General features: G+C 51.4%; 1 protein-coding gene across 2 annotated transcripts in view; it reads right to left on the bottom strand.

Annotated features, from left to right (window-relative positions):
* ACOT11 (acyl-CoA thioesterase 11) overlaps positions 1–23,794 on the bottom strand; it is a 42,941-nt gene that overhangs the window by 4,180 nt on the left and 14,967 nt on the right. Inside the window, exons 2-13 of one of the 2 annotated variants that reach the window (XM_037498924.1) lie at positions 17,954–18,164; positions 16,944–17,013; positions 12,295–12,355; positions 11,241–11,339; positions 10,624–10,759; positions 8,432–8,603; positions 7,172–7,291; positions 5,782–5,926; positions 4,408–4,463; positions 3,190–3,256; positions 2,751–2,834; positions 1,522–1,655 (exon numbers count right to left, since the gene is read on the bottom strand). In XM_037498924.1, coding sequence (XP_037354821.1) covers positions 1,522–1,655; positions 2,751–2,834; positions 3,190–3,256; positions 4,408–4,463; positions 5,782–5,926; positions 7,172–7,291; positions 8,432–8,603; positions 10,624–10,759; positions 11,241–11,339; positions 12,295–12,355; positions 16,944–17,013; positions 17,954–18,164 — 1,355 coding nt within the window. Of the gene's footprint in view, positions 1–1,521; positions 1,656–2,750; positions 2,835–3,189; positions 3,257–4,407; positions 4,464–5,781; positions 5,927–7,171; positions 7,292–8,431; positions 8,604–10,623; positions 10,760–11,240; positions 11,340–12,294; positions 12,356–16,943; positions 17,066–17,953; positions 18,165–23,794 lie in introns of those variants that run through there. The other variant, XM_037498925.2, reaches the window with a different exon arrangement.

The following is a 23,794-nucleotide window of genomic DNA, read 5'->3' as shown; positions in this document are numbered from 1 at the left end:
AGCTGCTGTTCCAAATGTTCCTCATGTAGTATCACTTAACCCCACAAACGGCCTATATGGTAGGGACTCTTAGTGTCCCCATTTTATAGATAAGGGGGTTGAGATCCAGGGAAAATCCACCCATGAGCCACGGTGCTAATAAGGAAGCAGGGTTGGGATGCACTCAGGCTGTTGGTGAGGAGAGCTGTGCCCTTAGGCCTGGGCACAGCACACATACATGCTCAGGTATGAGCACTAGGTTTACACCAACACACAAGGACATCTACACAGAGGAACATGACCATGTTTTGACCTGCCAACTTTTCCTCAGGAATCCCTCCCTACCTTGAAGGGCAGGAAAAGGGGAGCTGTAGGCAGAGCTGGGGGAAGCAGCAAGGGGCTTCCCCAATGCCCCATCAAGTATCAAGATGTGATCCAGCATTCAAGGCCCACACCAGACACCTCCTCCAAGAAGCCTTCCTACCATATGCTAATCCCCACCCCAACATCCACCACTGAATGACTTCTTCAGGCCTTGCCAGTGGGTTTCGGTCACCTAGATTAAGGATTTTTAAAGTCCAATTTGCAGAAATATTAAGCAGAAAGTATGAGAATCAATAGCTACTAGGGGATCTCTCTGATGAAGTTAGATGGAGAGGAAGAGGATGGCCGATTTGTAAAGAATCAACTTGCCAAACAACCTGCTCACAGAATTTCCAAAATGCAAGATCCTCCTTATGGGTATACCCAAGAATACAGGTACCTCATATAAGCCTCTGGAGAAATGATCAAAAAACCTTTACTTTAAAGAGATTTGAAAAATACCAGTTTTTTTTTTTAACATTCCCATATTCAGCAGTGAAATTCTGGCTATTTTCCCAAGAATATATTTATCTTCCTTGGCTAAATTCAAAAAGATTTTCAAAGGAAGAATCAGTAAATTTGGGGAACAAATGTATTCATAGGAATAACATTTATATTCAGCCTTTTGCTACATTCAAAAATAATATATTCACGTGCATATCCATAAGAAGAACTGGCAAACTTGGTATATTTTCCAGACTGTCTATTCTACTAGTGTTCTAAACCTGGGAGGATGTCCTGCCCACCCTTCAGCTTCTAACTCCCCCTCCCTGCAGCCCCAAGCAGTCCTTGAGCTCCTGTTAGGATCACCCAAAACAAGTTGAAAAGTCATTGATCTATCCCTGAGTGTAAATCCATGACCCACCCCTCAAATAACCATTTTAAGAGGAGGGAGACTGAGACTCAGAAAGAAAGTGATCTGTCCAAGCTCACACAGCTAACAACCAGAAACAACTTACTCCCAGGCCTCCAATTCCAGGTTCAGTCCCTTCCCTGTGGGTTCAGAATTACCAGGACCTTACCTAGCACCTAACACATCACTACAGTTCCCCCTTCCGGCTAAAGGTCTTGGGGGGCAGCCAAACATAATGGAAGAGAGCTCCAGGCGGAGACACCCAAGCACCCGCCCTCCCACCAGGCCTGAGAAGGGCCCCTTTTCACGGGAGCCCCGGCTCTAACCAGTAGTGCTTGTCCCACTCTGGCCTCCGTAGCAGGTCCGAGAGCAGCAGGAAGGCCTGGGCTGCGTCCACCTGCACCAACATCTCCATGTGGAAGGAGAGGAATTTGTCATCTTCTAGAGTATAAAGGCGGACCTGCAAGGAACAGAAGTTGCCTCATTCCTGGGCCCCTCCCCAGACTATGCTGGGGGGTGTCTGAAGGGAGGAATCTCCATAAAAAGGGGAGGTTCCAGGTTCCCTGTCCCACCTAATGAGGGGTGGAGCTGAGCAGCCAGATGAAGTTACAGGAGACTTAGAGGGGACACAGGACTGGACATGTGGAGCAGAGACCTGCGAAGGAGGGTGCACTTGCTTCTTTGCTTTGGACTTACCAGGGACTTGGGGGGCATGGAAGAGACATGTGGAGTCAAGAGAGAAAGTCATGGCTTAGAGACACATGAAGAGGATGACAATGGCGGCCTTTATCTTGTGCTTTAATTTTCCTCCTTTTGTCCAAGACTTGCCTGGCCCTTTTTGCCCCTTTTCCTGTGGTTCCCTGTCAGATGGTGCCTTAGACTTGTGGCAAACTTTTGGGTTTCAGTGTCCCCACTTTGGGCCAACCCTGCCTGGCTGGGCATTTACCCACCAGGGGATGGGTGACTTTGGGTGTTTCACTGCTGGAGGCTGGGACTGGAAGTTCAGAGCTGCCACTGACCTGCTATGTGATGGCAAACAAACAACTCAACCTCTCTGAGCCTCATTTATATCCCCATGAAAATGGGCTATCGAGGGGATTCAGCACAAGTGGATACCATCTTAAGGTATCTAGAAAGTATCTTAACAAGTGGTGTGTAAGGCAGTAATGAAATGGGTCCTCAGAGCCTGGTGCCCAGTAGCCTGTCCAAGGGCAAGAGTGGCTGAGGTCTAGTCTTCCCTCAGCCCCTGCTTGTTCCCGCCCGCCTCCATCCCTGCAGGGACTCACCATAGAAGGAGCAGAGAACAAAGGGGGCATCTGAGTAAAGAGTAGCAGAAATGAGAGATGGGGGGCCAGATGTGAAGGTAGAAGGATGTGAGGTTCTCTGTGCCAGGCACTATGGGGCAGGTATGTAACTGGGTGGGTTTCATGGTCTCTTCCACTTTCTTTCAAGAAATCCCCTTTTGTCCTGAGCGGTTGGAGTTTCTATTGTTTGCCATCAGTCCCCTCTGCTTGCTTAGAGGAGAAAGGAAAGTGGGGTGGGTGGGGTGAACTACCTGGTTGATCTCTGAGGACAGCACCCAGTTGTCCTTGGCCACCAGCATCTTCAGGGAAGAGACGTTGTTGTAGCTCAGGTACACCTGGATAGAGCACACAGAGGACCTTCACTTTCTCTGCTTCCTCAGGGCTTGGTGCTGAGGCCGAGGAACTTGGGCCATGGGGGAGGTGGCGCTGGGGAGAGCCCTGGGCTTTGGGAAGGAGGCCAGGCTTGGTCATTCTCTGTGTGACTCTGGACAAGTCACCCGTCTCAGGGCTTCCTGCCAAAATGGGAGGGAGACGTGGGGTATAGGAAAATCCTTTGCTGACTGTACCTATCTTGGGGCATGGCATTAGTGTCCAGCCCTCTTCAGGCCCGCCTCCAAACCCACTTTGGTTTGGGGAGGGGGGAGCCCCCAGAGGGCCTGAAGACTATTCTCTTGGAGCAGAGGGTCTTACCTGGTTGCTAGGGTCCCAGGGGACTGACAGGGGCATCTCCGTCTGCTTACAGGACACAATGTACCTCCTGGGAGAGAAGGAAGATGGCAACCTTGGTCTTTTGGCAGCCCATTTTTTTCTTTTTTCTTTTCTTTTTTTTTTTTTTTTTAAGATTTTGTTTTATTTATTTATTTGTTTGTTTGTTTGTTTATACAAGCACTGGGTACAGTCAGAAGCGCGGGAGGGTGAGAGAATTCACCAGAGCCAGAGCGGGGAGCAGAGCAGGCAGAAGGACCGAAGTACACTGCTGAGGGGAGCAGTGGGCGGCAGGAGAGGTCTGCGCGCCATGTGGGACCCTCCTCTGGTGGCCGGGGAGCAGCCGGGGATCGAACCGGCGCCGCAGAGGCCCGGGCAGCTTTGCAACCCAGCGCTCAACTGCTGCGCCACCGGGGAGGCCCTGGCAGCCCATTTTTTTCGATAGGCTTCACCGTAGACCTACTGTGTGCAGGGTCCTGTGTGCCTAATGCAGTGGGAGAGATGCCTGTGAGGTGGCCATGGAGACTGGATGGTCACACAGAAAACAGAAGCTGAGAACATAGTCTCAGAGGCAACAGTAGATGGGGAGCCGGGGTCCTGGGGGAAGTAGGCTCAGACCCCACACCTTTGTTGAGCAGTCCACTCCAGCCAAGTGATGTCACACTCATGCCTCAGTATCCTCATGCAGAATGGGATCGGGGTCACAACTGCCTGATGGTGTCATCACAAGAGAGGCACATGGGGTTGGCAGATTCTCCATCCACGCACCTTTCTTATTAACAGTGGTCTGAGAAGCCCGGTGTGAGCACTGAACTTTCAAGTATGTAAAGTGCTTTGAGTGTTTCACACCGGGGTTCGCACCTTGAGCAAATGCATCTCCCTGAGCTTTTCTTACTTCATCTGCCAAGCAGCCAACAGAGTCCATGAAGGAACACGTGAAAATTGGCAGACCCAGCCAGATTCAAATCTCACTCTGCCAATCATTCCTGTTTGTATGTCTGTAGCCACCAAACACCCCTGTTCTCAGTGTCCTGCCCTGTACCATGGGCCCGCAAAGCCACTGCACAATAAAGTGAACATAAGAGGCTGCATGGATATGAAGGGCCCAGCCCAGAGCCAGCATGGCGGCAGCTCTGGAGAAATGAAAGTCGCAGGGGCCAGGCAGAGGCCCTGAACCCTGTGTCCCCACCCAGCCCCACTTGCCTGTCCAAGCGGATCTTCCTCCTGGCACTGGCCTCCCGGTACCGCCGCTCACCATCCTGGGGAGGGAAGCAGGGACAGACTGTGGTGTGGGTGGGATGCTTAGCTTGCTCTCCCCACCCCAACACCACTGCTCTCTGCCCCCCAAGGGCCCAAGGAAGCCCTGCAGCCCTAAAGTGGAGTTCAGGTCTCACTGAAGCAGCCACAGTCAAAGCAACCTGCATGGGCAAATGTTGGGGACTGAGCTCCAGCCCCAGCTTCCCTCAGACTTACGTGACTTGGGCAACAGCACCTGCCCTCCTGCAACTCAGATTGCTCCTGGGTAAGTGGAGATTCCTAATGGGTATCTGTTAGTTAATAAGTAGCACATGCACTGCACACTCGCTATGTACGGGACACTCTTACAGTCCTTTCTGTGCAAAATCCCATCTAAGACTTGCAACAATCCTCTGCAGTTAGTACTATACCCATTGCACAGGGGAGGAAACTGAGGCACAGACCAGTTTAGTGTCTTGCCCAAGGTCACAGGAGTAAGCAGTAGAACCAGGAACAAAACCCTAATGGCCTGGAGTTCACCCTAATAATCACTACTTCTAAAGCCTCCCCACTCATGAGCATTAAATGGCGAAGGTCCGAAAGGCACCCTGTGGACTGTATACCACCTGGCCCACCCACCGGTTTCCTGAACCCCCACCTACCACCTACTCTACTGCCCAAAGTCCACCTATGGAGCAGGGGTTTTCACAGCCCATGCTTGGCCCTGTGAGGTGGGCAGACAGAGTGGTGAGCCTTCCCAGAGAGAGGGAACAACTTCTCGAAAGTCACTTCCTGTAAGTGAGCCAGGGCATGGCCCACAGGAGGCATAAGGGAGCACTTTTTTTTACAGTCTTTGAACCCAGGCCCCTGGCTCTCATCTCTGCCCTATCACCATTATCATAGCAGTCACCACGTACTGATGCCCACAGGGTTCAGCCAGACACAGCGTCAGTACCTCCAAAGACAACTCACTCCATAGCCTTGTGAGGCTGGGATTGCAGATACACCCACTTTACAGATGGGAACTGGAAGCTTGCAGAGGGCACCACCAAACCATGGCGAAGGCAGGGTACCAACCCAATCTGACTCCTAAGTCAGTGCTCTTCCAACTCTACAGGCTTGTGAAGGCCTATCAACACCCAAGTACGAGCCAGGCTCACCCACGTGGTCTTTCAGATAGAACAAGGGCCCACCTTGCACAGGGGCATTTCCAGGAGTCACACTGGGCGCTCAAAACTGGCTGTGTCCCCCCACAGAGGTGCAGGGCTGATCCCGGTGCTCCCCAGGCCTCACAGGGACTAGCAGGTCCCACCACTCCAGGGTAGCACTGCCCCTACTCACCCCAGGCTGGGGCCGAATCCAGGGCAGCATCCGAGGCTGGTTATCTGCATCCAGGACCACGAAGGTCATGAAGGCGCTGTTGATGTGCCGCCGGTGGGCCTCAGCTTCTTGGCGGTAGGCCTCCACGCACACGCCCACCTCCATGCTGAGGGCAGGGAGGGACATGTCCACGCTAGACAGCCCTTCCCCGCAGCACTCCCTCATGCACACTCTTACCGTTCTTTCAGCGGTCAGATCAGACCCGCAGGGAACCAGAACAGTTCCCCTCATGAGCGCTGGCAGAGCGCAGACAGCCTGCCCGGCCTGCCCAATCACTGGGGACACAAATGAGCAAGACTGCCTATTCCGTGCACTCATGAGCTACCAGCTGGGGGAGGGGGGCAACAACATAGATATAAAATATATCATGGTACACTGCAAAGAATTATGACAGGACCCAAATGAAGAGGTAGAGCATAGAGCTAGTTAGAAAACACGCTCATCATGCACACATTCCCAGCGCTTAACAGCTGTGCCCTGACAGCTTGGTGGCTGCTGTCACTGTACATCTTTCTGTCTTTATTAATTAAAAAGTAGCAGTCACCACCCTTCCCTCTCAATTTGGAAGGCTAAGAGCCCAGAACACAGGAAACCAAGATCTAGGTCAGGACCATCATGCCTGAGTCACACGACAGTTAGGAAGAGAACAGGAAGCAGGAACTAGGGCTTCTCGTTCAGGGCTTTTTCCCTGCATAGCAGCAGAATATGTGCTGAGTAGACTGTGAACATGAATACTAACACAAGCAGCAGCAAAGGTTGGCCATCACCACGTGTTTTTCTGGCTTTCTGCTAGTAACACTTCATTGCATCCTCACAACTATGAGATACTTATGGTGAGCATCTTATCACAGTGAAAGGACTGAGACTCAGAGGGGTTAAGTAACTTGCCCAAAGTCACACAGACAATAAGGGGTGGAGCCAAACAGGATCCCAGGTGGCCTGGTTCCAGATCCCTCACTTTTAACCACTACACTATAATCTCTGAAATCACCAAAAAGATACAAATTTAAAGTAAGTTTTCGTGGGAGCATCAGGTAAGTGCTTTGGGGACTAATTGTTTTCAGAAATGGGTGGGATTAAGAGGTGGTCTGCGATCTCAGCACCCACAGCATGCCAGGCCTGGAGGCTGGAGCTGGAGGCAGACACATAGAGCACGTGGTGTGCCTGAGGGAGCCCAGAGAAAGGGACCTCAGAGCTGCATCTGGGCGATGGTGAAGGGAGCCAGCAGCCAGGCAGGGCTGAGAGCTCATGTGCAGGACAAAGGGTTCCTGGTAGCTCTGCCAGCAGGGTCCCTCTGGGGTCAGAGAAGCCCTTAGCCCCAGTGCCCATCCCGCCCATCCCAGCCCCTCACCTGTTTTTGAAGGCATTATTCACAATGGCCTTGAATACCAGGCGGTCCCCAACCTGGGATGGGCCCCGGAAGTGGAACATCTCAATGGCCTTCAGTGTAGGGAGAGCGCGGCACAGTCGACTGCAGGGGGCCAGGGTTTGGGAGAACAGAAGAAATGCCCCAGTATTTCAACCACAGTCTTGGGCAAATAACCTCCCATACTCCATCACCCAGACCCAGTGCAGAACCATAGGCTCTGCCCTCTGGCCTGCCACCCAAACCAGTGAACAGCACAGAACCACCCAAGGAAATAGAACTGAAGTCCCATTTTACAGCTGAGAATACTGAGGTCTAGGTGCATGGCTGAGTATTGAGGTGACAGAAGAAAACCTAGGGCAGGGCTTAGAAAAATTCCTTTCCCATTTTCCTTTCCATCTTCACACCTTAGCACCTGCTGTTCCTACTCCTAGAAGCCCTCCCTTTACCCAAAACTACTTCCCAAGCAAGTGCTCCTCCTTCAGGGAGACTTCCCTGACTATCCCAATTCTGATTCTCCTCTGAGCTCATCATACTCATAGCCTGTATCCAAAAGGTTAACACAGAGGAGGGCGACTTGAGCAAGCCTCTAAAGGGTGAGGAGCATGCACCTGGATGAAGTGGCTGTATGCTGGTGCAGGCAAAGCTGGCAGAGGGCATACCAAGTACAAATTCACAGCGCTATGACAGTGTCCGTGAGTGAATGTCAGTTACCAAAACTATAAAAAATACCCTGACATTTAGAGAACAAACCCCAGACAGGTGTAGAGGCTGTAAGAGAAGAAAGAAATTATTTCCCCTTGTGGAGCAGGGAACAGTCACAGAGGCTTCGCGGAGGAGGTGGGCAGGATTTTACCTGACCTAGAATAGTAGGGGTGCCATGGCAGGAAGTAAGACCAGGAGGCAGGGCCACAGCTGGGAACGCAGAGGGTGAGACTTGGGGAGGCAAATGGCTTGATTTGAAGGGAGCATAAGATACAAGGGAAAGAGTACGCAGGGAGTCAAGGAGAGGCCCAGAGCCAGGTCAAGGGGCATGGTGTTTTTCAAACAGGGGATGGAAACCATCGAGAAAGGACTGATGAGCTCACAGAAAAGCATTCCTCTCTGGTTGTCTGGGTCTGAAAGCCCCACTTACCCTAAAAGCATAGCCAAGCTCTTACACCTTGATGCTAACACCAAGCTGGGGAGCAGGCCAAAGGAAGAAGGAGCAGGAAGGGGGTGCAGAGGCGGACTCTCTCCCCTTACCTGGCTGCAATGGTGGCCACGTTCTCCATCCAGGCCATGATCTGGCCCCCAAAGGCATTGCCCTGGTGATTGGCATGGGGGGGCAGGACCAGCTCCACACTCTCCACACGGGTGCTCTCAGCGGGCACCACGTGGCTACAGTCTCTGCTGTCCAGATCTGCGCAGGAGGGGGCTGAGGGAGGGAGGCAGGAGGTGAGATGGTTCCCAAGGGCAGGCTGTCCCCACTGGTAGCCTGGAACCCCCATCACCGAACCAGATTCTTCCTCTACACAAAGTGTGCTGAACCTGGATGAGGCATGGCAGGAAATAACGATGAGGCACTGGACAGAACACCAGCTTAGAGACAGGACATACCGAATCTGCCTCAGCCCCACCCCATGAGGGCTGTGTGACCTCCAGAAAGTCAAGTAACCTCTCCGAACCTCAACTCCTTCATCTGCAGAGGGCAGAAATGAGACTCCACCTGACATACTGTGAAGATGAAATGTGATCGCGGTCACAGAGCACTGAGCACCAGCCTCGTACACACACCACACCGTACCACAAAGGAGAGCTCTCCCCTCTCTCTGACCTGACACACTCCATCCCTGGGGGACAATGGCATTAGGATGTCCTCAGTAAAAGAGGCGAGAGTATAGGTAGGGCCTTGGGGTCAGGGTGACATGCCCCACCTAACCCATGCCCCACCTAACCTAACTCATTCCTCTTCCTTTCCCAGGGAGAGACCTCACCAGGAGGACACATCAAGGAGAAGACATTTTTCTGGTCTTGCAGGCTGCTTGGAGATGCCATAGAAGGGGAGAAGAGAGGTTGGCAACAGCCTAGCCAAGGTCCAAAGACAGTCCGGCAGGACAGTCACAGGCACAATGGAGCCTGTCTTAGCTGGAGCTGAGGGCAGGCAGAGCGACAGCACTAGATGAAGCTGAGTGTCTGCTGGGCTGGGAGGCCAGGCAAAGGCACTTGGATGGGTCCTTGGCTAGGATGCTGTCAGAGCAGGACGGATTCAGAAGGGATGATGGCTTAGGGGACCTCAGTGATGGGAGGAAGGGCTGGGCCTGCCCAGCCACGGCCCCTAGGCTCAATATAGAGAGGGTACTTGGAATTCACAGTACACCTCTCTGCTTTCACTGGGTCTAGCCACTGCTGTGTGCTCTCTCCCCACCCTGGGAGCTGCACCCCATCTGTTTTGTCCTAAAATTGCATCTTTTAGGCTCAAGGAAGACTCTGCATGATATCATTCTGGAGACTGGTGAACAAACCCCTTGGACCTTTGTCCAGCCTGTGCCCTGTGTCAAAATCTTACCAGCTCAAAGTAAACTTTGGTGAGCTGGTATAGATCAATCTCTCTTTTTTTTTTAAAGATTTATTTTTATTTATGCATATAAGAACTGGGGTGTAGACCAGAGTGGGGAGCAGGGAAGGTGGATCTACTGAAATACACTGCTGAGGGGAGCAGTGTGACAGGAGAGGTCTGCTGTGCCATGTGGGTAGCTCCCTGGCCAGGGATTGAACTCATGCCATGGTGGCTACCGATAGTTTGATAGGCAGAGACTTTAACCCCTGCACCATCAGGGAGGCCTGGGTATAGAACAATCTCTAAGATACATTTTAAAGGGGAAAAAAGCCATCTCAACATACAAGCAGTATGTACTGTGCTTTCCCTTTGGGGTAAAAAGGAGTCAGGTAATATGTACTATGCTTAAATACACAGGGAACACTTTGGGAAAGATGCCCCCAAATGAGTAACTTAGAGTGTTGACTCTGAAGGGGCCTGAATACTGGGGTAGGAGATAGTCTTGCTTTTTATTCTATAGCTACATCTACATATTATTTCTACTTCTAGTCTTTATATCTAAGCTCATCCATCCATCCACCCCTCCATCCACGTGTGTTTTAAAAAACCCTATAGTTGTCAAGGTCAAGCTCAATACTACCCTCCTGAATGCCTTGAATCCTAGAGGCGCAGAGCACTTGATGTACATCTATCTCCATCTTCACAGTGCTGGGACCTGGACAAGAGGCCAGCACTCCCCTTTGCCTGAAGGAGACCTGGAGGCTGGAGGGTCAGCCAGGCCTGAGGCCACCAGTAGGTGGACATCCTGAGAAGACACCACTCCTCCCTCTGCGCAGTGGGGACGCAGGGTGGGAGGCATGCAGGAGGCCAGTGGCCCACTGCCCCCACAGCCACTCACCATCCTGAATGACACAGTTGGCCAGGAGGTCCTCGATGGTGTCAGCGTAGAAGAGTCGCATGCGCCGGCGCTCAGCTGCCACGCTGTGCTCAGTCTTCTCCTCCTCCGTCCTCGGCGTGATCTGTTTCAGCTTCACCTGCGGGCAGAGGGGCAGAAGGGTGCTCAGAACAAGTCCCTGAAATAGCACAAGGGCTTGCCCTTTGGTCACCATCTTACTCCTGGGGTTGGCAGATCATTACAGGTCTTCACGCCTCCTTGATCCCCGTCTTCCTGTCTCTGTGACGACACATGCATCATATTCATCCTCCAAGTATCCCTCGCCCCCTTATTAGGCAAAGGCACAGAGGAAGGCGGATGTCACCGCAGGGTTTGCAAGGGAACAGTAAGACCTGAAGAATCCTCAGGTGAGAGGCACAGGAGGAAGTGGGCAGAGGAGAGAGGGAAGACCCCTAGGGTTGGATTGAAGTGGGGGGTGGGGCTTCCTTTGGGGGCTGTGGATTCCCTGCTAAGTTCCCACCTTACCATCCACCAGCCCCAGCCTCATCACCTGGTCCAGTCCTGCCTTGACAGGTCCCAAGTGTTCCAGCAGCACAGAGTGGCCAGGTGTAGCCACTTACCTTGGTGAACTCCCTCTGGGCCACAAAGGTGGCCAAGGCCTTGCACACGACCCATTTCTTCTCAGAGCACATGTCCTCAGAGGTAACCTGGATGCCCACCTGGAGGACAGTAAGGTGGAGGTAAGAGCCAGAGCTCACTATCACAGTGCACCACAGCTCGAGACAGGAAGTCCACCCCAAGTCTGGCCACTGGTATTTCTGTATCACCTACTGGGTCTAGAGGACCGATTCTGATTCTGAACAAGGGTCGATTCTGATTCTACTCCTTGTTCCCTGGGAAACCTTGAGTGAGTCACTTCCCTTCTCTGGACCTCAGTTTCCTATAAAATGGGAGTGATTCTACCTACGCTCCCAGGGTTATTAAAAGGATAAAAATGAGACTGATCTACAAAAGGGCTTAAGGCAGATAAAATTGAGAGTGACCAAATTCAAAGAACAGACACTTGAGGATGGCTGGGGGTGCCTAAGTATTTGTGGGGTGCCAGAGACACAGTCAGGACTCTGCTATCCCTGCCTCTGTGGTCCCTCAGTAACCCCTGGCCCAGGTGGGTGAAGTTGCCTGGACCTGACCTCCATAGGTAGGAAAGAGTCCCTGCCAGAGCTCACAGAGCCCTGCAGCACAGGAGTCATGTCCCCATTTTACAGAGGGGGAGACAGAGGCAATGGGAGCTAAACTAGTGGGCCGAATACTCTCCCTGCTCCAGTCTAGTTGTCCCCAGGCTCAGTGACAGCAACTATTTTCTCCCACTTCTATGACCACCTGGCTGCCAGGAGAGACTCTGAGGCTCAAAGGCCAAGATACTGGATGTCATGTCCCAGGTTGGAATCTATGTGGTTTACGGCCCTGGGCCAAGTCCCTTCCCTTCCCTGAACTCCCTCAGATGCAGGGCTTTGGACGAGAAGATCTTCAAGATACTCCCAGCCCTGCCAGCTGTTTCAAAATCTCGCTGCCTCAACCAGGACTCTGAATGTGAGTGTGCTAGGATGGGGGCTAAGAATGGAAAGAAGGAGAAGACCTACCCGCCCACCTCCAGGCAGAGCCCACCCCACACACCTCCATACTGGAGTTGAAGGCCCGGTTCACCTTGGCCTTGATGTTCACCACTTGTCCGACACTGGGGAGAGAGAAACAGGAGGTGACCCTTCCAGAGGGGACAGGGGAGGGAACAGAAGCCTAGGGCCTGCCGAGGGGAAGTGGCAGAACCCTGTCATGGCTCACAGAGCACATTCATATCTGCAATATCACCAAGTTCTCCAAGTAAGGCAGCAATGGTGTAAACCCATTTTACAGGTGGGGAAGCTGAGGTTGAGATAATTGCATCATTCCATTCACCTTCCCCTGCCCTCACTTTCCTTTGTGTCCCTTTGTCCAATTAATGCCCAAGTTTCCATTTGCTCTCTGCTCAATGGTCCCTGCTCAGGAAAGCCCTCCCTGCCCGACTGAGGTCCTGTAAGTTTCACCCTCCTATAATTCTTCCTGAGGGTTGACCTCTGTCTTCTCCACTGCCCTAAATTTCAGTGGGGCAAAGATCACGTCTGTTTTGCTCATCATTGGCTCTCCAAGGCCTAGCACACAGCACAGAGCAAGCCCTCCATAAACAGTGGCCCATTGAATTAATGTAGTCCACACATATTAAATGTCTAATAAATGCAAAGGGCTAAAAGCAGAGGTGGGAAGAGAAAGGAAACATTTTTAAAATGCCTACTACTTGCCAGGCACTGTGCACTACCTCATTGATTCTCCACTTGATCTTAGCCAAAAGGCCGAGAAGCGATTACCTCATTGATTCTCAAAACAAGGTTGGCAGAGAGGCTTGAGGAGGGATGGAGCATCAGAGGGGGTAAGCCATTTGCTCAAGGTCACCCAGCTAAGAGTGACAGTCAGGATTCTAGACTGATTCTATTGACTGCACTAGCTCCACTCTCTAGCTGCAGCTTACCCCTCTGGAATGATCCCCAGGTCTGGATGAAAAGTCAGATGGACTAGGGGAGTCGCCTAACTGGAGGCAGCAGGGGATGACCAGCTGCTGGAGTGTGGGAGGAGGCAGCAGGAGATTGGGTTCTGGCCTCATCTAGTCACCGAGTAACCTTGAGCATGTCCTTTCCCCTTTCTGCACAGTGGCTAATGAACAAACAGAGCACAGAGCTTATTTCTTTCTGCAATGACATAGCCTCCTCCCCAGGACTAGGAAGGGCCCCTTCCAAGGGGCAGCAGTGGACATAGTGGCAAGGACCACAGAGGCCTGGGTTCTAATTAACCTCTACCTTCACTATCATGCTACAAGCTGTGTAACCTTGGATGAGTCACTTCACCTCTTTGAGCCTATTTCCTGGTCTGTAAAGTAAAAAAGCCATGATACTGAGGGTTAAGGGAGAGTAAGCAGCCTGAGCCTAGCCCAGGCCTGGCTCACGTTTGCCAGCGACTTGTCCACCCCTGGTCATTTTTTTTTTTTTTAATATTTAAAGAGCAGATTTATTAGAAAAGGGACAGGATAGTAAAAGACACTTGCATAGTAGACACAAGCGGGCAGGAAGAGCTGACCACGAAGGGACAGGTTTCCTAAGAGAGGCCTGCATGGTTGCAGGCAGGCGCCCTTGAGGAGAGCTGCCTCCGCTGAGGGCGGAGGAAGAAAAGTCAAGCTGCTGCCCTGCAGAGGGAGAAAGTTGGTGAAAGGAAGCAGCTGCATAGTCACAGGTGGGCAGACAGAGTGCTGCCTCCCTGGTCATTTTTTTAGCCATACTAATAATCACGTAAGGGACCGTTATTTTGAAGAAGAGCTACATACTGACATGTGGAGGAACAGAGAGTATGATCCTGCCATTTACTTGTAAGTGGTTCAGTTTCAAAGAGAGGGAGGGAGGGAATAAGTATATATATTTATTTATCCACATATAGATAAAGCACATTTAGCAAAATGTTAATTATTGAATCTCAGTGGTGATCATTACACTATTCAACTTTTCTCTCATTTTCTAAGTTTTCATGGTAAAAAATTAGGGAAAAAGCTTCCATGATCCCTAAAATAAAAATCTATTTTCTGTGGTGCTAAAATAGAAAAAGAAATTTGTGACTCTCCTCCTCCTCCTCCTCTTCTTACTCTTCTCCTCTTCCTCCTCCTCTTATTCTTAGCTTCCCCACAAGCCAAGAAGACACTCATTAGACTTCAGAACTTCTCTGCCTTCCTGACTCCCTTCCATCCCACAGACCAAACTGGGTCCCTCCCAGGGCATTGCCCGGCCTCCTCAGCTGCCCCTCTCCCCTGCAGGTGTTCCTCACATAGCAGAGGCAGCTCCCACAAACAACAGCCAGCTCATGCAAGCCCCTCCCCGGGACCAGTAGACTCAGGGGACCAAGGACATGGCCAATGACACCACAATGATGCCAACAGCAAACCCAGAGGATAGAAAACTCTAGAGGGCAAATGACTGGCTTTCCTCAACAAAGAAATTTCAAGTAAAAGGAGAGACAGAAAGACAGCAAAAGAAAGAGAGACACGGGAGTAAGGGATCTCACAGGGAGGAGTAACATCTCTAGATTAAAAAAAAAAAAGACCGAAGAGACACAGCAGCTAAGTAGGGCTGTGTTTGCATCCTGACTTGAACTATAAAAATAACTGGAAAGCAAAACAAAGTCACAAGACTTGTGGGCAACTGAATTCTGACTGGCTATTTGATGTTAGTGAGAAATTATTATCTTTTGTTTTAGATGTGCTGATGGTAGTAAGGTTATGTTTAAAGAATTCTTACATTTTAGAGAGCTACATTTGAAATTTTTTAAATGACAAAAGCAAAAACCAAAACCTTTCCCTAGCCTTTCCTAGGTGCCCGCCAGGCCTTTCCAAGTCACCAGTCATGCTCTAGGCCCTCCCCAACTTGCTCTCCTTCCCAGGATCCTTTCTGGTTTTTTCTATCCCTGCCTCATGAGAGTGCCAGATGCTGTGTTGGCAGAGCTGGTCCAGACACAGCTCCCCCAGCCTTCAAAGTGTCACTACATACAATGCAGACTGTGTAGGACCAATTCAAACACCTTTTCCAGGAAGTCTCCCTTGGTTATGTTCTATGCCCCAGACACATAGAAATATAACTTAATGGTTAAAAGCAAAGGCTCTGGGGCAGATTCCCTGCCTGGTAGGATGTCCTGTGTCCTCCACTAGCTGTATGACCTAAAGCAAGTTATTTTATTTTTCTGTGCCTCAATTTCCTTCATCTTTAAAGTGAGGATACTAATAACGAGGTTCACACAATGTTGTTCCAAGGATAGAATTCATTAATGTATTTAAAAAGCATTGACAAAGCTACCATACTAATGTGAGATGTTAATAATAGGGGAACTGGGTGTGGGTACATGGAAATTCTCTGTACTATAGTCAGAGATACAAATTTTTTTTGGTAAATCAAAAACTATTCTAAAATAAAAGGCAATTAGAAAAAGCATGATGAAGCACCTACATGTCAGAGCTCATTACTAGCACAGAACTTACCTGTTTTTTTTCCAGATTTATTTATTTATGCATACAAGAGCTGGGGCACAGGTCAGAGGTGTGGGGGGTGAGAGGGTCTACCAGAGACAGAGTGGGGAGCGGAACAGGCAGATCGACTGAAGTACACTGCTGAGGGGAGCAGTGGGCGAGTCAGGAGAGATCTGCTGCGCCATGTGGGCTGCTTCCCACCCGGCCAGGGATTGAACTCACGCTGCAGTGGCTGTGGACAGCCTCATAGGTTGCACCCCAACCCCCTGCACCACCAGGGAGACCCAGAACTTACCTTTTGAAAAGAAATTTGCTTCTATAGCTGCCTCCCAGCAGACTGGGAGTTGCCAGGTGTGGGGACTATGCTCCAGGGACTTAAGCCCAGCAGGGGCCCTGGTCCAGAAAAGGTGCAAGCAGTAATGAAAGACTGAATGAAAGAATGCAGGGACCGGACAAACTTTTTCCTTAACTATCACACACTGGGCACACACGAAGTTCTAAGTAAGCCCCGATGGGCTAGACGCTGAGGGAGAGTTCAGAGGCAGACCTCAGGCCAAAGCACTGAATGCAGCCCCTGCAGCCTGTCCTGCACCAGAGACTCAAAGTTCTTCTTGAGTCCCAGCAGAATAGAAGCAAAGCTTAGCATAGTGCAATGAAGAGCTTTCTAACAAATACAGACATTTTAAAACAAAACAAAGAGTAGTGAGCATATGTGAGCTATGTGACAGAAGCCATGTGAACAGAAGTTGAATGGTCATCTTCCAATTCAGACTGAGCCAGGACACCTTGCCTGGAGCCTCCCTACAGTAGAGTGACCATGATCCATACAGAATGTGCAAGCTCAAAAGACATCCACTGCTTAAGTCTAATCCTTCCATTTTGCAGATAAGAAAACTGAGGCCCAGAGAAAGAGATGGACTTCCCCAAAGTCACACAGCACTTGATGTTGTCTCAACAATGCCCAATTCCAAGCCTGAAGCAACTTCCTTAGCCCCACCCAGGCCAAGGGAACCCACCCCATAGCACTCAGCAGCAGGCCAGCTCCTAACCCAATGCTGTCCCCAGAGGCCCTGCAGTCAGTCAGGTTACTGCTCCCTGAAGCTCCCCCACTGGATTTGCAAAGACCCTTGGTCAGACTATCAGGTTCCAGGCAGCACACAGGCTGACAAGGAGGGGAGACCTGGGTTCATGGTGAGGAGAACAGAGGAACCAAGAAGCGGGAGTGGCCACTTACCTGATGGTGTGCTCAAAATAGATGTCGTCCATGGAGGCTGTGACGCAGGGGCAGCCAGCGTGCCTCTCGGCTGGCATCAGAAGAAAGTCATGCGTTAGCACACTCCCTTGTCACTCAGGCCTCTGATCAAACAGCAGACCACTCAGTTAAGGCCAGGCCTCCTCGCCTGCAACCCCACACTCTTTACTTTTCTTTTAAATAGTAGTTTTACATAGTACCATACCCTGACCTGCTTTGATCTATCTGGCTGGCATCTCTCCCTTCTGCTCTGCTCTAAGCTATTGGAGGGCAAGGATCTTGCCTGCTTTGTTCACTGCTGTGCCCCATCCTGGAACAGTGCCTGGCACACTGCAGAGGCTCAGTAAGTAGCTGTGGAATGAATGAATGACCACTCTATGCTATTCTACTTCCCAGCCGTTATCCTGCCTGAGTCATTCTTACCCTCTGGAAACCCTTCTCTATCCCTAGGGCTGGGTCAGGACCTCTAATCTGTTCACCCAAAGTCCTGCTACCACTTCTCTTTCCCATTCCATCAAACAGCCCCATGGGGCAGCTACGCTGCTTGTTGGCACCAATATACACACACACCTCAGACTTCAAGCTCCCCCTGGGTTGGGGATGACTTGTTCCTCAAAAGCACTGAAATAAGTTCAATTCCACTGAACTCCACTCTACTCAATGCCAGGAACTGGGCAAGGCAGAGAGCATGGTCTCTGCCCATAGTGCTCCTAAGTCACTCTGAGAACAGCCACTTATAAGGCTGTGTGGTCCTGGAGCACAGCCCTGAGGGCATGGGACCAACGCTCAGAAATAAGGGGTTTTAGGGTTGAACAGATGGGCCCAAGCTGAGCAATGAGAAATTGGGGCGGGTATTTCAGGCAGGTGGACCGGCAAGAGCAAAGGCAAGACGCAGAACAAGGCACTCAGGGGGACAGTGACCCTCTCTGGAAACTGAGACCTCTTCTTTGGGTATGTGGTGGGGAGGGGACAGCTGGGCAGTGCAGTCTCACCAGACAGGCAGGCCGTGGTGTCGATCCACTTGAGTAACTGCCCGATGCTCAGTTCGTCACGCTGGTTGGTGTGGCAGGGCAGCACCAGCTGGCTCATCTGCACCTCTGTGGGGTTTCTGTAGTCCTCACCGTCTGCCATGATGCCGTCCTTGTCCTCTGCACGTGAGGCTGACTTCCGGGAGGTGCGACTCGAGAACACAGAGGCCAAGCCCTGGCACACAGGGAGGGACAGAGAGGTCAGCTCACGGCAGGGCCTCCCGGGTCTGCCGGACCCTGAGAACGAAGGGCCAGAAGGAGTGTGAGCATACCGGGGCCTCCTCCTACCAGAACCCAACCCCAAGAGTGACCATTGTCCTCCCGCCAGAGTCTCAGACCCCAGAGGACTCTCTGGATATCATTTATGCTCAGTTTCCTTTTGGCCAACAACATCATGTTAATACAACCTTGAACCTGAGGGGTGGGAAGGGGAGAGAGGAATTGAACAGAGAATTCAGTCCTCCTCACTTCAGCTCGTGGGCCAGCTTTTTACAGGTTTACCCTCATTCTTGAAAGATTCCCCTGTGAGCAGGGAAGCCCACCAGCCAACAAGCCTAGGGATATGCTTCTAGTCAAGTGTTTCAAGAAGCAGTTATTTCAGCCCCAAAGGGTTCCCTCCTGGGGCTCCTTCGTTCTAAGGACGTCAGAAGGACTCCCCCACTGGGTGCTCCCTGTCTTTAGCACCAGGCTCTGCTGTCTGGGAGGCTCGGGGCAGTCACAGGCCAGCTTTGTAATCCAGGACAGCAGTTGGCAGTGAGAAAATCTTCAAAGTCATGAATTATAAGTGGTGTTGTCATTCAGGGCCCAACTTGTCTCAATTCCCAGGGAGAAAAGGTGGGGGAAAACGCCTGGCAGTCCCTGGTATTAAAGGGATGGGGGAGAAGGGAAGCCAAGTTGCCATCAGGTCTCTCTGGCCTGCTCTTCCTAACCAGTCTGTGAAGGAGAGCTGCTGGTGATAACATCATCAGGGCTATCCGACGTTTACATAGCATTTATTAAGTATTGAATCCTCAGAGCTTCCCTGGTGGCACAGGGGTTAAAGACAGTGCTATCAAGCTATAGGCAGCCACTGCAGCACCAGTTGGATCCCCAGCCAGCCAGGAAGCAGCCCACATGGTACAGCAGACCTCTCCTGCCTTGCCCGCTGCTCCCCTCAGCAGTGTATTTCAGTCTATCTGCCTGTTCTGCTCCCCACTCTCTCTGATGAATCCTCTTACCCTCCCCCCCTCCCCCCGCACCTCTGGCTTAGACCCCGGTTCTTGTACGCATAAATAAATCTTTTTTAAAAAAGGTATCGAATACTTTCCTGAGCATTCAGTATGTACTAATTCAATTTTATCTGCACAACAAATCTCTGAGACAGGTACATTGCTCTCCTCATTTTATAGATGAGCAAATTGAGGCCGAAATAAGTGGCAATGCCCAGTTGTGATGCCAGAGGTCTGGTTGCTTGGAGTCTAAGCTCTGACCTCAGGACACAGCTTGCAGGGCCTCCTGGGACTGAAATGATGAGTCCAGGGTGCTGGGCCTGGATTCAGCAGCGAAAAGCTGGGACCAGAGGCTGACCTTGTTACAGTTGCAGGATGGGGGCAGAGAGGACTCCTGTTCTTCCTGTGAAGTTCCTATAGCTAATTCAATAAGTTCAAAACACATCAAGGTGACTTGTTCAAGGTCATTGGCCCCTAAGTAGTACAACTAGGACTTGAACCAGGCTGTCTGACCCAAAACAGTTTGGGGGTTCCCAAAGAAGTAGCTCATTTCTGAGAGCCCCTGGGTACTCAGTGCTAGGTACTGAGAAGAGAGGAGGGCAGCCGCCCCAGGCGCTCACAGGCTGGGTGGGAGCCTGCAGGATGCCAGGCTGCCAAGCTTGCAGGCTCTTACAGACAGCTCACAGGCTGTGGAGGTCCAAGCAGCAGAACTCGTCACCATGGTAACCACTACCAAGGCATTTCCGGCCTGGTGTGCACTGGGGGCCTCATGGATGTGGGAGGAGGCAGGCAGACTCTATTCACCTACACTCTTCTTAAACCCCTCCCACAGCCAGGGGTTTTGAGCAGAATGTTCCAGAAAGACCCTGGAGAAAGCCAGGGAAATGGAGGCAAGATGTAGAAGGTAAGCAGGCAGAGAAAGGAAGCAGACCCTATGGGATATCTGGGCAGTTCTGGGCACACACACAGCTCATACGCTGCTATCACAGCTACCACCTAGCTGGAGCCTCAGAAGGACAGCATAGGGTAGGCCTGTGGACTCCATTTTACAGATGAGGGAAAAGCCCTGGACCAGCAGTCAGGATACCCGTGTTCCAGGCCTCTCTCTGCCTTTCACCTGATCAGTTCCCACTCCCACCAGCCTCCAATTTCCTATTTCCATTAGACTCTAAATGCCAGGAGGCAGGAACTTTGCCTTGTTTGTTTGTTCATTCATTCATTCTCCTCTGTACTAGACCGTGCACCAAACACAATACACAGATAAATCAGGCCAATTCCTTTGAGAAGATCCTACTCTCATGCTCATGCTTAGAAGGGTCCAGCACATAGTAGGACCTCATCAATTGTTTGTGGAAGGGTGACCCAAGATAGATACAAGTCTAAATCCTAGCTGTGTCCCTTAGGTACTCTGATCCTGAGTAAATTTCTCTCCTTTTGAGCTTCATCTGTCACTCACCGGGTGGGTGGGGAACAGGAGATTGCCAGTCCCCAAATACCCCCAGCTCTGATTCCAGAATTCTGGGGTCTAAGTGTGCTACAGAGCTCTGGCATGCCCAGCTGAGATTTCCAGTAAAGGAAGTTAAGGAGCCCTGCTGTCCTATCAAACAGGAACTACTGAATTCCTCAGAGCAGCTGAGTTCCCACTCCCTGCTCCAGGCAAGCTGAAGGACAAGCCCCACTCTGGTTATCCCCCCAAATCCACTCAAAGAGAGGAGTACAGAGAGCCCCTGGGCTGGAGCACAAGCAGAGGGAACAGCCTCTCAGATTCCAACTCCTTTCTCAGCTCTAAGGCAGTCTGTCCCCATGGGGGCAGGCAGGGCCATGCCTCCCCCTAGTCCCAAGGTGGGCGGGCAGCCATCAGGGGAGGCAGGGGCGTGAATGGCCCAGGCAGAGCTTGGCCAATGGGGCCTTAGAGGCAGGCCACTCCTCCCAGAGCCAGTCAGGGGTGGGAGCAGAAATCCTGGCAAAGTCACAGCCTGGGCTGGCCAGGCAGACTGAGCCAAGACAGCTGACAGGGAGGGCAGGGCCAACTATGAATGAGAGAGGGCATCCGAGGGTCAGAGACATGCCCTTTCAGATGGCAGCCATGCCAGATACTGGCCCCTGGCCACAGCTGACCTGGCCAGATTTGATAATCCCAGACTAGGCCTCAGCTGGTTATACTGTGGGCTCTGTGTCCCACCTTCTGGGCCAGGCCCATGTCACAAACCTCCTGGTCCAGAGCAGGAGAGGCCACTTCACCTAATCCCTTCACAACTGGGGAGAATGAGGCACACAGAAGGGAAGGCTGGTTCAGGGTCACACAGCTAGGGGGCCAGGATGAGCCCTCCTGAGCCAGGGCTCCATCTAGGCAATTTGCACAAGCCACATTAACAGACTTAACCTGGATTTCCTCTGCCTCCACATAGCCAGGTACCGCTGGTGCAGCCTCCTCTCAATCTACCCCACTGCCCCTGTACACTCAAGTGCCCATCCTGCTCGCTCCCTGGATTTTTTCCACAGTCTGTCCATAGGCCTCCAGTCTCTCCCTCTCCTTCCAACACCAGAGGGACCTTTCCAGAAAGCAAATGCACCAACCTGACACCCACAATTTTCTGTGTCCTGCCTTGCAGAAGGACCAGGTCCAGTGCTCTTAACTCTTCCCACACAGGACTTCATTCTGTCACCTAGGACCATGCCTGGAGGGCAAGACTGACCAGGCACTTCCTTCCTCAAGATGCCTCGAGAACTCCCCACTGCCCACAGAATCAATGCCCCACTCTGCTTCATGCAGCTGCTCTCCCAGCTCCAGAGCACAGGCAGCTCCTCAGAGCACCAGGCTCACCCAGCTCTATCCCTCCACCACGTGGGGGCCACTTCTGCCTATGAAAGCTTTATTGGCCCTATCTGCTAGTTAAATCCTCCTCCTCCCTCTCTAGTCCCTCACCCCACCTCTTCCCCAGGGAAAGTTAGGGCCTCCCAGGCCCCTGAAGCCTCGTCAGTCTCCACCACAGCACTGACCAAGCTGCAACATCACTGTTTTCACAGCCACCTCCTCCAGCAGACAGGCATTTCCATAGGATATGGGCAGATTTGGGCCTGGCACAGGGCAGGTCTGTGGCACGAAGCCCATGCCTCTCCCGACGGGGGCAGAACTGAAAAGTAGGCCCCAGGAGGCAGGGAGAAGTAGCCCTTGTCCTACTGTGGAACTGTATACCAAGCCCTGTGAAAGGCCTGGTTGTTTGAGCCAGGTCCACTGAGCAGTATGAGGGAACTGCCTAACCGGAGGCCCGGTCCTTACAAGGGGGGCTCCAGCCCCTCCGAGACCAGGGTGGCCTCCTGGCATGCTCTGCACCAGCAAAGCAGGAGGATTTGTCAACAGCCTCAACTCTCCTGCAGGCCTGCTCCTGCCTTCTTCCCAAAAAAGGCTCTAAGGCAGCCTGTACATGAGCACAGGACACGTACACATTGCACGCACGCCAGCACTGAAAGGCAAACAGAACTAAGGAACAAAGTAAGGAGGAGGAGGGTGTGTGTGTTCAGAATGCAGTTGCACAGAGGCTGCTATAGAGAATTGTATTTGGCCTTGAGATTCCCAGCAGGTAAGGCAAAAAAGGGTAGCAGTGATACTAAGCAATTAGGTACAAAGAGGGAGCCCTGGTCCATAAAGCCAGCCAGAGTGCTGGGAGGACACGGGTGGGCTGTTCCAGATAAACATCAGATCATGTCTTCATTCTAGAATATAACTAATGTCCCAGTTTCTCTATACAAACACCCTCATTTCAGCTATAGGATATGTTGGCATTAGCCTCTTTCAAGATTATGGGGTGGGAAAGATAGAGAATTAAGTCAATTTTTTAATTAAACACCTCCTGTATGCCATTTATCTGGCTAAGATTTATTGAACATCTACTATGTATCAAGTTCTAAGTTAGGGGATTTCACAGGTTTTTATCTCAGCAATTTTATATCTACCCTAAAAGGCATAATTATTCTACCCACTTTACTAAGGAGCAAACCAGAGCTGATAGTCGTTACATTGCTTTTGAGCAGTTAGCAAGTGATAAAGTTTAAGACCACCCCAGACCCACTGACCATTTACTTCTCTAATGCACTTCCCTAAGCCTCAGGGACAAGGAAGATGAAAGAAATTCTTCTCATCTGAGACTTAGAGAGAAGCAACCTAGTCAAGCCACAGTAAGTTGGTGACCAAGACGAGAAAACAGAGACCAGGGTCCTGAGTTTCTACCTAGAACCCACAGGCCTGAGGCAGGTTGATCAGGCAGGAGGCTTCCCCTTCTAACGGCCAACCCTTTGTAGACAGAGGGGTACAGCAGGCCTCCAAACTTCTAATGCCGCCCCAAGCCCCAAATGTGATGAGGAAGAGAGAGGCAAGGTAAGGGACACAATGGAAGCTGAGCTAAAGCAAGCCTTCCTCCACCCAGCTCCATCTCGCCTTCTTAAGCACAACTTCATTTCAGTCCAGTGCCTTCCTGTAAAGTTGACTATAAATGAACTTTTATCAGCTCATCATCCCCCGGAGACTGTGCACAAGTTAATTTTACCTCCTTATGCCTCAATTTCCTTGTCTGTTAAATGGGGTTATAATGAGGATTAT

Source organism: Talpa occidentalis, unplaced genomic scaffold (assembly GCF_014898055.3).
Source record: "Talpa occidentalis isolate TD23 unplaced genomic scaffold, MPIMG_talOcc4v2.1 talOcc4.9, whole genome shotgun sequence".
Taxonomy (NCBI): domain Eukaryota; kingdom Metazoa; phylum Chordata; class Mammalia; order Eulipotyphla; family Talpidae; genus Talpa; species Talpa occidentalis.
Note: the sequence above shows the minus strand (reverse complement) of the source record. Positions and strands in the feature narration are given on the sequence as shown.